Consider the following 14,967-nt stretch of genomic DNA (forward strand, 5'->3'; position numbering starts at 1 on the left):
CAATTTGCCACAGATTATAAAGATCACCTTAATTTATGTACTGATATGTCAATTTGCCACAGATTATAAAGATCACCCTCATTTATGTACTGATATGTCAATTTGCCACAGATTATAAAGATCACCCTCATTTATGTACTGATATGTCAATTTGCCACAGATTATAAAGATCACCTTAATTTATGTACTGATATGTCAATTTGCCACAGAATATAAAGATCACCTTAATTTATGTACTGATATGTCAATTTGCCACAGAATATAAAGATCACCTTAATTTATGTACTGATATGTCAATTTGCCACGGATTATAAAGATCACCTTAATTTATGTACTGATACGTCAATTTGCCACAGATTATAAAGATCACCTTAATTTATGTACTGATATGTCAATTTGCCACAGATTATAAAGATCACCTTAATTTATGTACTGATATGTCAATTTGCCACAGATTATCATAGTGCTCCCTCATTATGACATTTGCAATTTGCCAAAGATTAACACTGCTTTCATTATAATACCTGTTTAATTGCCAGATTAACACCATTTTACCTCATAACATATGCCAATTTGCCAGACTGACAAAGTACTCCCACATTATAACACTACAGGTTAACAGTGCACCCTCACTATAACAATGGACAATATGGCAAAGATTGAAACAGTGCTCCTTCGTAACAACATATCCAATGTGCCACAGTTTAACATAGTGCTCGCTCATTTTAACATATGCCAATGTGCCACAGATTAAAACAGAGCCCTTTCATAATAACATTTGCCAATATGCCACAGATTAAATAGTACTTCCTCATCATAACATTAGCCAATCTGCCACAGATTAATACAGTGCTCTCTTATAGCATGGTTCATACTCTATGGTATAGGCAGGTACCTTTATACTGAGCTATTTTATCATTAATACTGTGTTGTATGGAACATCAATCAAGTCAAATAAACAACTATGTTAAAAACAAAATGTCTTTCCATGTAGTGTGATTTATATTCATACCCAAACTACATGAGAAGTCATGGTAGTATTATAGTCAAACTTGAGTATAAAGACCACCCAGAATGAAAATTATAAAGTAGTTTTCATGGAAGGGTAGTGTTTATAAGTAGACAACTATATATGTATGTATAATGGAACATATTTCAGTTAGTCTTCATGTTGATAGGCAGGTGATCACAATACACCACTCCCTCGATAACTCGCGCCCTGATAACTCATGAACCCACTTATAACGCGGTGTCAGGCATGGATCCCATTTTTTAAACCCCAAAATAACAAAAAGAATGTATCCTTATTTGTGGAACTTGAAGAAAATCGCGATCAAAATTGGTAACAGAAACTTTGATATATCGCTCATTTTATTGTTGAAAATGGTAGATAGGACCTGGAAATTTTAATCAACACTATGAAATATCAAATTTAAAAATAACTCTCAATTTTTTACATTTTCTTTCCAAACGACAGTCCTAGTACACCCCAATTAACGATATGTAAGGAAATTTCGATCAATGAAAATGTCACGCCAAGTGGAGGCAGTACTTTAATAAAAAAATACAAATCAAATAATTTTTTTATCAATTGAAATTTGGGTTATAGTTCCATCTTTTAGTTCCTTTTAAGTGTAATTGTCATAAGTGCAATGTGTCCTTTTGTAATTAAATGTAAAATGCGTCAATCTACCGTAACAGCTATGTCCGCGAGCGTTTCTCTTAGAACCTAAGTAAGTGCCGACCGTGTTTTGATAACTGACTTGCAGAAGTATTTGTTGTATTGATGCACTGGATTAAAAGCTGTCCTCCTTTATATTATCACGTTAATTATGTCTTTTGAATATAAAAAAAAGGAGGTGGAATAAAATAAAAGTTAAAAGGCACAGAAATTGGACTAACTTAAAATCTAGCAGCTCGGTCGTACGTCGGGTGAACTCACTTCGTTTGATCAATCGAACACTGTAATAAATGTTATTGTGTATGTAACAGAAACTACCTTAAATTAACCGACTCTTTCATAACTGTGATCAAAGATAACAAGGCAGCAAAGCGAAAAGAATACTTCGTAAAATAAAGAGCTTGAATTCACAGATATGTACCACTGCGGGCAAGTGAGTTTCAGAGAATTCTCGAACTGGCATTTAGAGATATCCTCAGGGATGGTAAGAAATTTCATTATTACTTCCAATGAAATCACGACATTAACATTGTATTAATTGAACAATAAAAAATTGAGTTTCGACGTAGACGTGTCACGAAATAAATGTCGCGTGTTTTTGAAAAAAAAGGAATCTTGTTTAGTGGTGTATCAACAGTTAGTCTAGTTCCCAAATTGTGGACTACCAATTTGGCAAGATACTATTAAATACCACTACGGGAACCAGACTCATCAAGAAAACAAAAAGCAGTGACGTAATACACAGATTTTTCGTGTACACGTGATGGTTGTTCAAACCCGTTGGAATGATCTTACATATGTTGGATATTTTGAGAGGAAAAAAAATGTCATTTAAACAGAATAACGAACAACTTCATTAGAAAAAGCGCATTATTAAGAATTATTATTAACATGATTGTAAAATGAGGATTTAGTCATTAAACAGCCCAGTTCCCTAACGCTCCCCCCAATGGTTTTTTCAATGTCAAAGCGATTTTTTTCAATTTTTGGAGGTCCCTCGGTAACTAGTGCCTTGCTTATAGTGCTTTCTAGTTTTTTCAGATCCAGTTGTGCTCGAGTTATTGAGGGAGAGGTGTAGTATGTTTGACTGTCTACTTTGGTGCTATATATTGTTGGATCACTGTACTCACATAGGTTTAGGTTGGTCACTCTCAGTGAATTCTGGATTTTCTTCTGGGCGGGGAGATTCAGGGCTACTCCATGGCTGGGGACTTTCAGGTTTCTTCTCTTCCATCTTAGCTGTCTCTGGTAGACCTAATGGCTGCCCAAAAAAAATACAGTCAAATACCTGAGTAATTTTCTCTTATTTCCATTAATATGCGTGTATTCGGTTATATTATTTGTTTTAAATTTTATCTACTTGCTGTTTTTCTTTTCTCAAAAACATATTGTATTTCATTTTATTTATTTTCTTTCAAGAGAGTTAAAAGTATCACAGACCTCATTATGTATAATACAACACCAATGCATAGGTTTTGATGGTAAAATTGTCAAGTGTAATTTTTTTTTTACCCCAGTTTATATGAGTGACAACCTGATTATTCTTGGAGATTTCAGCTTTCAGTTTGACTGTCCTGAAAACCCATACTGGAGAGACAACAAAGGTGGGTAGGTTCTTTGTTCCACCTTGTCACAAATGGATGTATGAGTGGTTGCCCTCAGTGGGCACAGATTTATCCAAGTACAGAGGGTGAACAGACCAATTCAGTCTGAATTAGTTGATTCTGTCAAGACAGTGAGTCCTCTAGAGTACTATGTCTGCCCAACATGTGTAGACTTGAATGTGGATTTGTCAATGATGAGACCAGCTGAGGAAATCCCAAACCAGAAGGCAGGGGTCTTTGAATTTGGTTCTCCATTGCCTTCTGATGTAATTTACCACACTGCAGTTGTCAGATAAGATGAGAACACCCTTCCCAGACAGCATGCCTGGTAACGACCGATATAACTCATTATGGCCTTCTTCTTAAGAAACCAACACTAGACCATAACAATTTAACCCTTTACCTCATGCCTCTGTTCCATTTGCATGGAAGCGCCTTTTGATGCCTGCTGTAAACATCAGCCATTTCGTAGCGCCACATTTGGGGAAAAACCCCCATAAGATACTACATTCATTTCTGCGAATGACAATTATGTCAGATCATGTGGTCACTGTTTATGCACTGGTCGATATCTGCTATTTAAAGTAACTGGGTCGTAATCTACACTCTCCAAAATAGTGGTCGCAGAATTTATTCAGTACTTACGAAGTTTTCACGATTAGAATCACAACTATGAAAGATTCAATAACTTAGGTAAAGGCTCTGATATTGATGTAGGCAGAAATTAGTTTTTAAAAATTATCAAATTCAGATGACTTAGTGATGTAGACGCAGGCGAAAAACTTGTAAATTTTGAGTATGATAAATGGCAGCTACGGTTGGTCACGCGGCCTCACTGACATGATGGTGAACGAGTTCTCTCAAGATTTTAAAGCACATAAAAAATTCTTCCGTGAAAAATAATTACACAGCTATAACAATCAGACTTTACTCTTAAATTTTTCCACATAACAGATGTGTACCAAAAATGCAAAATGGTTAAAATTGCTGTTAAACATAGCATACACTACATTGCTTAACAGTTCACAGGCAGGCCTATGCGTATGGAGTCGACTAGGTAACAGGTGTTCTATTTATAGCGCGCTGCAATTTGTAACTATGCTCTATGAAGTAAAGGGTTAAAGAACTACTGCCCAGTTTCTAATATCCCATTCATATCAAAAATCTTTGAAAAGGTTGTTCTATCCCAGCTTGTATCTCATCTGAATTCAAACAGTCTTTTTAGCAATGTACAATCTGCATATTGCCATTGCCACAGTACTGAAACTACTCTTCTAAAAGTAGTTAATGACATTCTCTCTGCTTTGAATAGTGGAAAGATTACAGTCCTCACCCTCCTTGATTTGTCTGCAGCATTTGACACAATAGACCATGATATATTACTTCACCATCTCCAGCATGTATTTGGCATGCATGATACAGCCTCACTGTGGTTAAAGTCCTACTTGGTCAACAGGACACAAATTGTGTCTGCAAATGGAATACATTCCAGCCCAGTTGATCTATGTTGTGGTGTTCCACAGGGGTCTGCTCTTGGACCTGTTCTCTTCATTCTATACACTCAGCTTCTCTCAAGTGTCAATTGTTTGCTGATGACACCCAAATATACAAATCTAGCCACCCAACTGAAGTTGATGCTACTATCCAAGGTGTAGAGAGGTGCATTTCTGATGTGAAATCATGGATGACATGTAACAAGCTGCAGATGAATGATGATAAAACTGAGGCCATTCTGATTACAACACAAAGACTTTCTCATTTACATCATTTACCTCAAACAATAAATATCAGCAACACCAACATTAAATTCACACAATCAGTATGAAACCTAGGTGTTATTCTGGACAGTACTCTCACACTGCACCAACATGTCATGAAAATATGCAAGGCTGCATATCTTGAGCTGAGACGCATCAGCTCTATTCGTAAATATCTTTCAGTTGATGCCACTAAAACACCTGTGTATTCATTAGTACTTTCAAGACTGGACTATTGTAACTCAATTCTGTCTGGTTCATCTCAGTATCTACTCCAGAAACTTTAAAAAGTTCAAAAAAAAGCTGCTCGGATCATACTTAGAGTACCATGATCAGAGCACACCTCCCCACTGCTCTGTACCCTACACTGGCTATCCATTCGATCCAGAATCAAACACAAAATTTGTTCTCTGTGCTATGTTTCACTGACGGACTCAAGTCCAACATACCTATCTGACCTCACACATGTGTACACACCAGCAAGATACTTACGCTCCTCTTCTGACAATCGTATACTCATTATTCCCACTATGAAAACATTGTCATATGGACAGCATTCTTTTGCATACCAGGGCCCAGCAATGTGGAATGAATTGCTCACTGAACTTAGACACAAAGACAGTGATCCCATTCAAGAGTGCTCTCAAAACTCACTTATTTCGACTGCAAGAACAAACTTAAAGACCTAATAATGTTTCCTACCTTAAATATTCTCAGCTTGTTTTTTATGTTTTCTAATTTCATGGTGTTTGTTTTTGTAATCATATCATTATATGTGTTTTTATCTTATAGGTGTTGTCTAATGTTATAAAGAGCTTAGAGCTGCTTTAGATCAGGCGCTATACAAAGTCCTTATTATTATTATTATTATCATAACTGTCAAAAGATCAATGTGCAATGAACACTCCTGAAAAGGCCACACCAAGTGACTTCCCAAAATGTGGGTAGGAGAGGAAGCCCACAACACTGGTTTAAGTGCAGATTGCAATTTCCAGAGGCTATACCTACAAGGGTTTCTGACAACAATTACAGAATGGAAGTCAGACAAGAATGATTTAACTTTGGGTAGAAGAACAGGCATCAAATCCTCTCTATCCTTCAGATATGACTTACAACCAGGCTTGGAAGCATGCTCTTTTTGAGACCTCACAAAATCAAATCTACTTGCACTTTTACATCATTTGAGCTACTCTGTGCAGATTTCTTACATTGGGGAGGGTAGACTATGAAAGGCATATTTTTATTTCTCAAGAGCTCTACATCTGTCATGGGCAAAGAATTCACACTTTATTTGTCTAACTTCATCTTATAATTTTCATGTCAGTTCTGTTTTAATTACCTACCCTGGGGTCTGTAGTACATCATGTCATCTCAGTACTAGGTCTGACATAAGAGGGGAGAGGTTACTTGAGCATTCAAATCCCAGAATGAAACATTTGCAATAGGAAAGGCTGATAACTATAAACAGTGCTCACATTGTGGATTTATTAATTTCTGCAATAAATTCTCACTTTTCCAGCGCTATATACTTTGAATTATCAAATCAAACTAAATCATGTTTTGCTACAGCCTCCTTATCACCTAAAAATATAAATGACCTGAATAGTGGACACAACTATTTTAGTGGACAGTATGTTGCAGAAAGCTCAGTGTTGTAGCCTGACTCCACAAAGACCAATTAAAAGCATTTATTGCTGAAAGATTGAATATTTATTGCAGAAATTAATGAATCCATGATGTAAATGCCTGTCATAATGATGTGTTTGAATTTCTTGAATAAACAAGATATAGGTAAGAGTAATTGTGAGCCATCTTTTATCATGATCCAGCTTTCTGAACTGGTAGGATCCCCATTTTTCTGTTTCTGGAATTAACACTGCCTGGATTACATGACTTAACAGTTGAGCAATTCACTAAGCAGGCTCATGTAGTATTGTAAGAACACTTCCAATGTGATCTATCCCCCAAACTTGATATTATTATTATGATTTACCCATTTTACAATATTCGGATAAAAATCCTTTCTAAAAGATAAAGGCATAATTAATATGCATAGCCACGTTCTCAGAACTGAAGTCATCCACATTTTTGTTAAGGCTGCTGACATTTTCAGTTAATCAAAAGCAAAAACAATCCATTAATGTGAATGTTGCTGCTAACTTCAAACTGTGAATGATCTTGATGAAATAAGCCTTTATGCCAATCTGGATCAATCTTGGGTCAAATTTATGGATTTCAGAATTTTAATAAATTCAGCCAATCATATGCAAGATCACCTCATTATCAAATTTGTACAAGAAGTTGATGATATAAAGCATATATTCCGAGTGTGATCATAATTGTAATCAGACCAGAAATCTGGCCTCTAAAGTAGTAACAAGGTCAGCCAATCCGATGCAAAATTATCTGATTAATATGCACGGATCTCACTTTTAATTTATACCATCTAAGATACTGATGATATAAATTGGTATTTCAAATTTAATCAGAGTCAGAAATATGTTCTCCACATGCTCAGTCAATCAGATACAAGATCATCTCATATCGATTACACTTATTATTAAACTTATTAAAGACTGATATAAGAACATATTCAAGTCTGATTAAAGATTGGATTAGAAATCTGGTCTCCAGAGTGGTAACAAGGTTAGCTGATCAGGTGCAAGATCACCTCGCATTTTATCTCAATCTTTATCAAACTTGTCCAAGATCACCTCGCATTTTATCTCACTCTTTATCAAACTTGTCCAAGATCACCTCGCATTTTATCTCACTCTTTATCAAACTTGTCCAAGATCACCTCGCATTTTATCTCACTCTTTATCAAACTTGTCCAAGATCACCTCACATTTTATCTCACTCTTTATCAAACTTGTCCAAGATCACCTCGCATTTTATCTCACTCTTTATCAAACTTGTCCAAGATCACCTCGCATTTTATCTCACTCTTTATCAAACTTGTCCAAGATCACCTCGCATTTTATCTCACTCTTTATCAAACTTGTCCAAGATCACCTCACATTTTATCTCACTCTTTATCAAACTTGTCCAAGATCACCTCGCATTTTATCTCACTCTTTATCAAACTTGTCCAAGATCACCTCGCATTTTATCTCACTCTTTATCAAACTTGTCCAAGATCACCTCGCATTTTATCACACTCTTTATCAAACTTGTCCAAGATTTTTATGAAATAAACCAATATTCAAAGTCTTATTGAATATGGACTCCAGAATGGTAACAAGCAATTGTTTATGGCTGGATGTATGATGCATGATGAATACCGGACACAGGGCCATACCATAAGCTCAACTGGCCTTACCCCCTGGTGAACTAATAAAAATTAATATCTCATAATAATACAACTTACCTCTTTCTTGTCCACTCTAGGTGAAAGCATAGGTGGAGTGGGAAGTTGGAACTCCTCCACAGGAGGGGGTTCTGGTTTTGGCGAAGCGGGGGGAGTCGCAACATCATATATCTGGGTCACACTGATATCTTCTTGGACAATCAGTTCACCTGAAAACAAAGAACTTTCATTATCAACCAGTTATGGCTGTATTTGACAATCAAACTAAATTCAACTGGAAGTAATATTAAATATCAATGTATTAATATCTATTACAATCTCATAAGCGCAATGAGTCAGAAATAAAATTTAAGTGGAACAAATGTTAACACCAAGGGACTCATTCAAATCATGTACATGCAGTACTCATTAAATATTTAGTCTAATACATAATTCTCTGTTAATAAAGCTATGATTTAAATTAACTATCCCCATACTTTTTTAAAAATTAGAAGACAAAAACAAAAGTCAGATTTAGATGACAAAAACTAAGGAGGGGATATTTCTGACATCATTCATTTTGTTAACAGCTGATTAGGTCAAGAAAACATTGCATGGCATTTGAAACAATGTTTTGTATAACAATCTTTACAACACTATAAAATGGTGGTCTGGAATATCTTACAACCTATGCAGGAGTGTAAAACAAGAGTGTCTTGAAAGGCCTGGCATTTTACTGGCAGAAATTAGTTTCCAGGAATCCATAATAAAGCAGTTTCTTTTGTCCTTTAATTCCTTTTCTCTGTGAGTATTTAAACTAGGTCTGTAATAATTATCCAGATAACCATTACCATTTGAGTGATCTTGACATTAATCTTAAATGCTACAGATTACTGTATAACAACAATTCATGGAGGAATGTATACACAAGCAAGAGGGAATTGTATCTGTGTCAGCAAGTGTTAACATTTAAGCTTCACTAGATTTTAGAAACTTGAAATCTTGATCATACTGTAATTCTTGCCAGTCCACACTCTGAACATAAGGTATTTCCAACTGTGATCAGCCAGTTATGATTTGGTTAATATATTATGGGTGACTGGTAAAGAAACTTAACAAACTGTTTAAGTCCTTTCTGAAACCCTCTCAGATATTCTAGAAAAATGCTAACATACCAAATTAGACAACAAAATAGTTTATTTTCTTTCTGAGTTTCCATGTTCACAAGATCCCTGTACGTGCAGAACCAAATTGTATGTCATGGTCTTTGACCTTCAACTTGATATCATGGTTAGTAGATCACTGAACATGTTTCAGACACTGTAAAGAATACGTACCAAGATGCCATCACTGAACTTGTCCCAGACTGTCATGATGTACCAAGATGCCATTACTGAACTTGTCCCTGACAATGTCAAGATGTACCAAAAAGGCAAGTTTGATTTAATCTATAATTATTTTTTTGGAACGAAACCTAAGTTCATGAAATGGCATCATTCAAGGCATTCTTCAGGTATATCCACAAACTGGGTTTGATAATAGTCCATTCATACTTGTTTGTGTTTTCAAACCCACAAGCCAAATACAAATCAAATTGTACATATAAACTGCATTCTTTTCAAAAGTCTAAGTCTTTCGTATCTCGAACATCATCACAGCACACTTTCTCATCTTGAACTTCACCAAAGGACATATCCGAAGGCACAAAATGCTGTCTCCATTATGACAGCCAAAATGGAGCATCAGGACTGTTCTTTATCCCTGAGCCAGCAGATGGGTCATTTAGGACAAATTAGACTGGGATGAATATGTTAAGTTTGATTGCATTCCTCCCAGTAGTTTTGCAGTAATAGTGATAATAAGTTTGTGCTAATGGATGGATGGATGGATAACAGATGACAAGCCATTAAATAAGCTCTTTTGGTCTTTATCCTGTAGAGTTAAAAAAGAAGAAACCTTGAAAATGCATGATATAACAGGTGTAAATGTGGAATAATTTCCTTTACCTGCAAGTCTTTGCAGTTCCTCCTTGATATCAAAAGAAACTGAACTCTCAGGCTCAGACTCTGATTCCCTGACCTCTGGAACTCGAGCTGGAACAGGAATGGGTTCTGGCATGACAAAGACTGGCTCTGGTTTGTCTGACACAAGCCTAGGTGAGGCCTCAGGTGTAACTGGTGGAGACATTCGTCTGGGTGGGGATGAAGTAGGGCTCTGTTTGGGTGTTGGCTCTGGTGTTCTCACTTGTCTTGACAAATGCTAGTAGCAAAGGAAATTTTAAAAGGAATGTTACTAATGAAATTAAGATTTGATAATCTTTGTTAAATTTTACAAAAAGTAGTTTAACTGTGGTATCCTACAACAATGTCCTGTAATATTCTCATTTTAAGCACTCTGGGTAAAACATTCAAGATATGAAAAGCTTTGACTCTCATGTAGTGTTAAATCTTAGAAGCTATTATCAATTTTTTGACTTGTATGTGATAAATTTCAACTATTATCAATGAACAAAATATGATAAAGAGTAAATAACTATTTTATAAATATTATTTAGCAGTATTATCTTTCCTTGTTTTTAAAAAAATACTAAGCATTTTCAAGGGCAGATCTAGGGGAAGGAGGAGGGAGGGTGCTAGGGCCAAAAGGAATGGTTGATGGTGGGTTTTGTTAATGAAGACAATTATGCCCAAAAGGAGAGTGGGATATTGACAGGGTTAGGGTTTGGGATGGGGATGGAGATGGGGGCTTGGTTGGCTACAAGACCTCCTTCAGCTAACACATTTTAAAAGAAGTTAAACATTTCCTATCATGACTAAGTGTGTTTATAAAAAAAATCAAAGAGGTATGAAACTGAATGCAGTAAAACTAATGCTGTACACAAATCATGATACAACTTTTAACAGTTTACTTTCTGGTATATGGCAAAAACCATTCCTAATGAACTGCTGGAGAACCATTATATTTGCTCCTCAAACTGAATTTCTGTAAAGCTGGAACTGGATTTTAAGACTGTGAGCGTAGTTAGACATGGCTGCCTAAGTCAGGTATATGCATTGTGAATTCATTTATTTTTATAGTTTGTAGTTTTGCAGTGAAATTACATTTTTACTGATACATGTACCTTAAATTTGTTAATTGGGAAACAGTTCCTAATGTTCCCACACAATTCATACAGATATTTTGTCAGGAACTTTTCAATGTCTTTTCTAGGACAAAAATGTAATATTCAAGCACCATAATTAACTGCAAACAAATGTAGGTAAAATGTTATAATGGTATGCATAGTCTTCAACTTCAGAATTAGTTATTTCATTCTTAAATAGCAACTCTGGAATATGTTTTGTTAAGCTAGGCCAAGGAGAAGACATTGAAGTTTAATGGACATTGGGGCATGGGGATAAATATTGAGTCATCTCATCTACATCAGTTTTAGAGTTAGTAGTCTCATTTACTACAGTTTCAGACTCCTTGAGTTTCTCAAGTTTAAGTAAACAATGTTCTCCATTCATTCCTATTATCAACATTTTATTCTTTTTATGCTTTTCACTCTTGTCAAGGGTCTTAGCACCTTCACTCACTGATCTAGCTGAGGTTACTGTAGCTATGCAAGTTCCAAGCTATACTATTTTATGCTGGGTACTTTACAGCTAAGGTTGAATGCATGAACATTTTAAACAACAGATCCTGATGATTCATGCTAGTTCTATTTCTTTATTAATTTGAAATGAATAAATAATAATTCTGTCTTCTAAAAATCAATATTTTCTATTTGTTCTGAGTGGCCAGAAGTGTACAAGTCATATGGTCCCTACCATCAGTAAAACTTTGGGATTTACAGAGATAAAGTATCTTCAGCTACTACTGATCCAGCAAATTTTAATAAACACAACACTTAATTTATCACATGGCCTTACCCATTTATATAACACTTAATTTATCACATGGCCTTACCCATTTATATAACATGAATAGCTCATCAGAAAATATGCTTTCCATCACTATGTTTTAGACTGATTTTTGTTCATCAGCCCTAGCAGTACCAATTCATTTTACAACATTGGAAGGTTACAAGCCCAAATGAGGCTAAATATTAAAGAGCATGTAAGCAACCCAACTAATGACTTATTGAATATGTAAGTGACTCAACACATCAGTAAAATTTTAGGAAGATACGATTTCTATTATTTTTAAAATGGATCTTTCATTACTTTTTTTCTTGATATTAATACAGGTAAAACCCATTATAACAGGATGCTCATGGTCCAAAGAATAACATCACGATAGAAGCAGGATTGCATTAATAATATTTTTAAAACACTTTGCAACATAAAATGTGCATTGAAATTTCAATGTCATCAGTTTTTACTAACCTCTTAATCATATAATCTGCTAGGGATATAAATAATTGGCTTTTCCAAGAGTATGTATTATTTAGGATGTTAAAAAGAGAGGTCACCTTAAATTAAAAAATGGGAACCATGCTGCCATTGCTTTATAAGCAGAAATACATTATAATGAATTGCATTATAATGGGTTTTACCTGTATCAGTAAATTAATGTTTTTCAATTAAATGTGTTAGTCTCAAAATTCCAGCACTTTTCAACAACTACTGAGTATTTGCAACTACTTTCCAGTACTACTTGGAGCCAGCCTCAAATTCAAGCACTTTTCAAGGTCAACACCAAAATTCAAGCACTTTTTTCAAACTTGTGCAAACCCTGTTCCATATAAGAATCAATGTTCCTTGGATCTTTTAAAGTTACGTTTTGTGGCAGCTATGAAATCTATGAAAATTGGTACCCAGTGAAAATGAGTGAAATCAGAGTACAGTCCATGACCAATTCAATCAAGGTTTTACCTGCTCCCAGCTCTCTGGCTGTGGTTCTCTCATGTCAGCCTGACTTGTGGTGGTCACTAGTCTGGTGGCTGCCTTTGGTTCAGATTCCTCCTCTGGCTTCTGTCCTAACATGGTACGGATTTTCTCAGTTACAACTTCTCGCACCAGATCCTGAACAAGCTCATTGCTCACAGGCATGCCAGCGTCAACAAACAGCTGCAGCCCTCCTCGACCAATACTGTCCATAACTATGTTAAAGAAAAGAAATATTTAAAACAAATTCTTGCATCGCATGAATTACACATATGATACATGTAGGATGAATGTTGATAATCATGTATGGTCCACACACATTCAGAATTAGGGATTTCATTCTTAAACACAGCAAATATTATAGTTGCCTAGCAGCTGATGATGAATAGCTTCCGCCACTTATCCTGCCCATGTATATTACAATCACATCATTACATCACAAGAAAATTTCAATACCATGTTAAATATTAAAACTTATGGAAAAACACACACATGAAGGTAGTGCCCTGACCTTCAAATTATTCTAAAACTATCTAATATATTCAAAAACAACATCCTTTATGTACATAATACAATCAATCCCTGAAAATTCCATCACATAAGCTTACTGCATCATTACTTCATATTTACAGTCAAACATGAATTCAAACTGTGAAAGAGTTTGTACACTGCTCATTAAATACATTAAGTTTCCAATATAAGCCACAGTTTATGTTAGTTATTAGCAATTATCATTCAGTTTACTATTGGGAGATAATTATTTTCTTATTTTTATGGAAACAAATTTGTTAGGAGATGGTGTCAGAATCTTTTTTCGAGACAAAACAGTCCCCAAAATTTACCTGCAAAAGAAGTTTGTACTGGGGGGGGGGGAAGAGGGGCTATTATCTAGCCTTAGGCCAGATGCAGTAATTAGAATGTTTTCAAGCATATCTTATTTCCAAAGAAAGTGTTAGCAGACCCATCATATCATGGGCACATCTATATGACAACATGAGTCTCTCCCTCTGCCATGCATATAATATATAAATTTGATTTAAAAGGTACCGGTATCTTATATTCGAGACTGGCTTAACTTATGAAGGCAAAATGTTGGGTCTTCACCAGTTCTCTTAGTTAATATATCATAGGGGTCCTATTAGGACTCTTCAACTTTCTGAATGAGATCCTTTAGCCAGAAACATGGGTCCTTCTAATAGAAAATACTGCAAGAAATGTTTTCTGAGTTAGGACCCTAAACGTCTAAATACATTGAGAGTGGGGTCCCTGAAGTGAAACTCAAGTCAGAACACATTTTTTTTTCTACATGAAAAATACCATAAACATTGTTTAGATTTGACGAATGATTTTTAAGCAGACTTATACATGTGGTCAGCATTGTTTCCAAATTTTGGGACAGCATAAAAAATGAACAATACTAATGAGAAATTTGACTGAAAAAGACTAGTAAATGTTTCAATGCAAATCTTTATTTTAATGGAAAATCTGTGTAAGTAAAATATGGAAATCACAGTATATGGGGACATAACCAACTATACATACAAGATGAAAATTGTAATCAACCAGACTCCAAGATAACAAACAATTCTCAAAACTCTGAATCAAGATTCTAAATCTGCTTGGACATCAGCAAATTCAAGCTTCTGAGAATTGTACCTGACTTTTAGTGTGAGAATTCTTTGTAATCTTGGTACCAGAACTTCATAAAAAGCAAATTTTTCAGTAAATTATATTTTTTTAAGAATACTTACCTGACCACAGTAAT

The 14,967-nt window shown here is 35.2% G+C and overlaps 1 protein-coding gene across 1 annotated transcript in view; it reads right to left on the minus strand.

The window, feature by feature from the left end:
• LOC149805113 (uncharacterized) overlaps window positions 1-14,967 on the minus strand; it is a 309,737-nt gene that overhangs the window by 23,156 nt on the left and 271,614 nt on the right. Inside the window, exons 22-25 of the mRNA XM_089933619.1 lie at window positions 13,191-13,417; window positions 10,338-10,590; window positions 8,413-8,561; window positions 2,812-2,942 (exon numbers count right to left, since the gene is read on the minus strand). Coding sequence (XP_089789745.1) covers window positions 2,812-2,942; window positions 8,413-8,561; window positions 10,338-10,590; window positions 13,191-13,417 — 760 coding nt within the window. The remainder of the gene's footprint in view (window positions 1-2,811; window positions 2,943-8,412; window positions 8,562-10,337; window positions 10,591-13,190; window positions 13,418-14,967) is intronic.

The sequence above is a fragment of the Sinohyriopsis cumingii genome, chromosome 2 (genome assembly GCF_028554795.1).
Source record: "Sinohyriopsis cumingii isolate HCF-2022 chromosome 2, ASM2855479v2, whole genome shotgun sequence".
In the NCBI taxonomy this organism is placed as follows: domain Eukaryota; kingdom Metazoa; phylum Mollusca; class Bivalvia; order Unionida; family Unionidae; genus Sinohyriopsis; species Sinohyriopsis cumingii.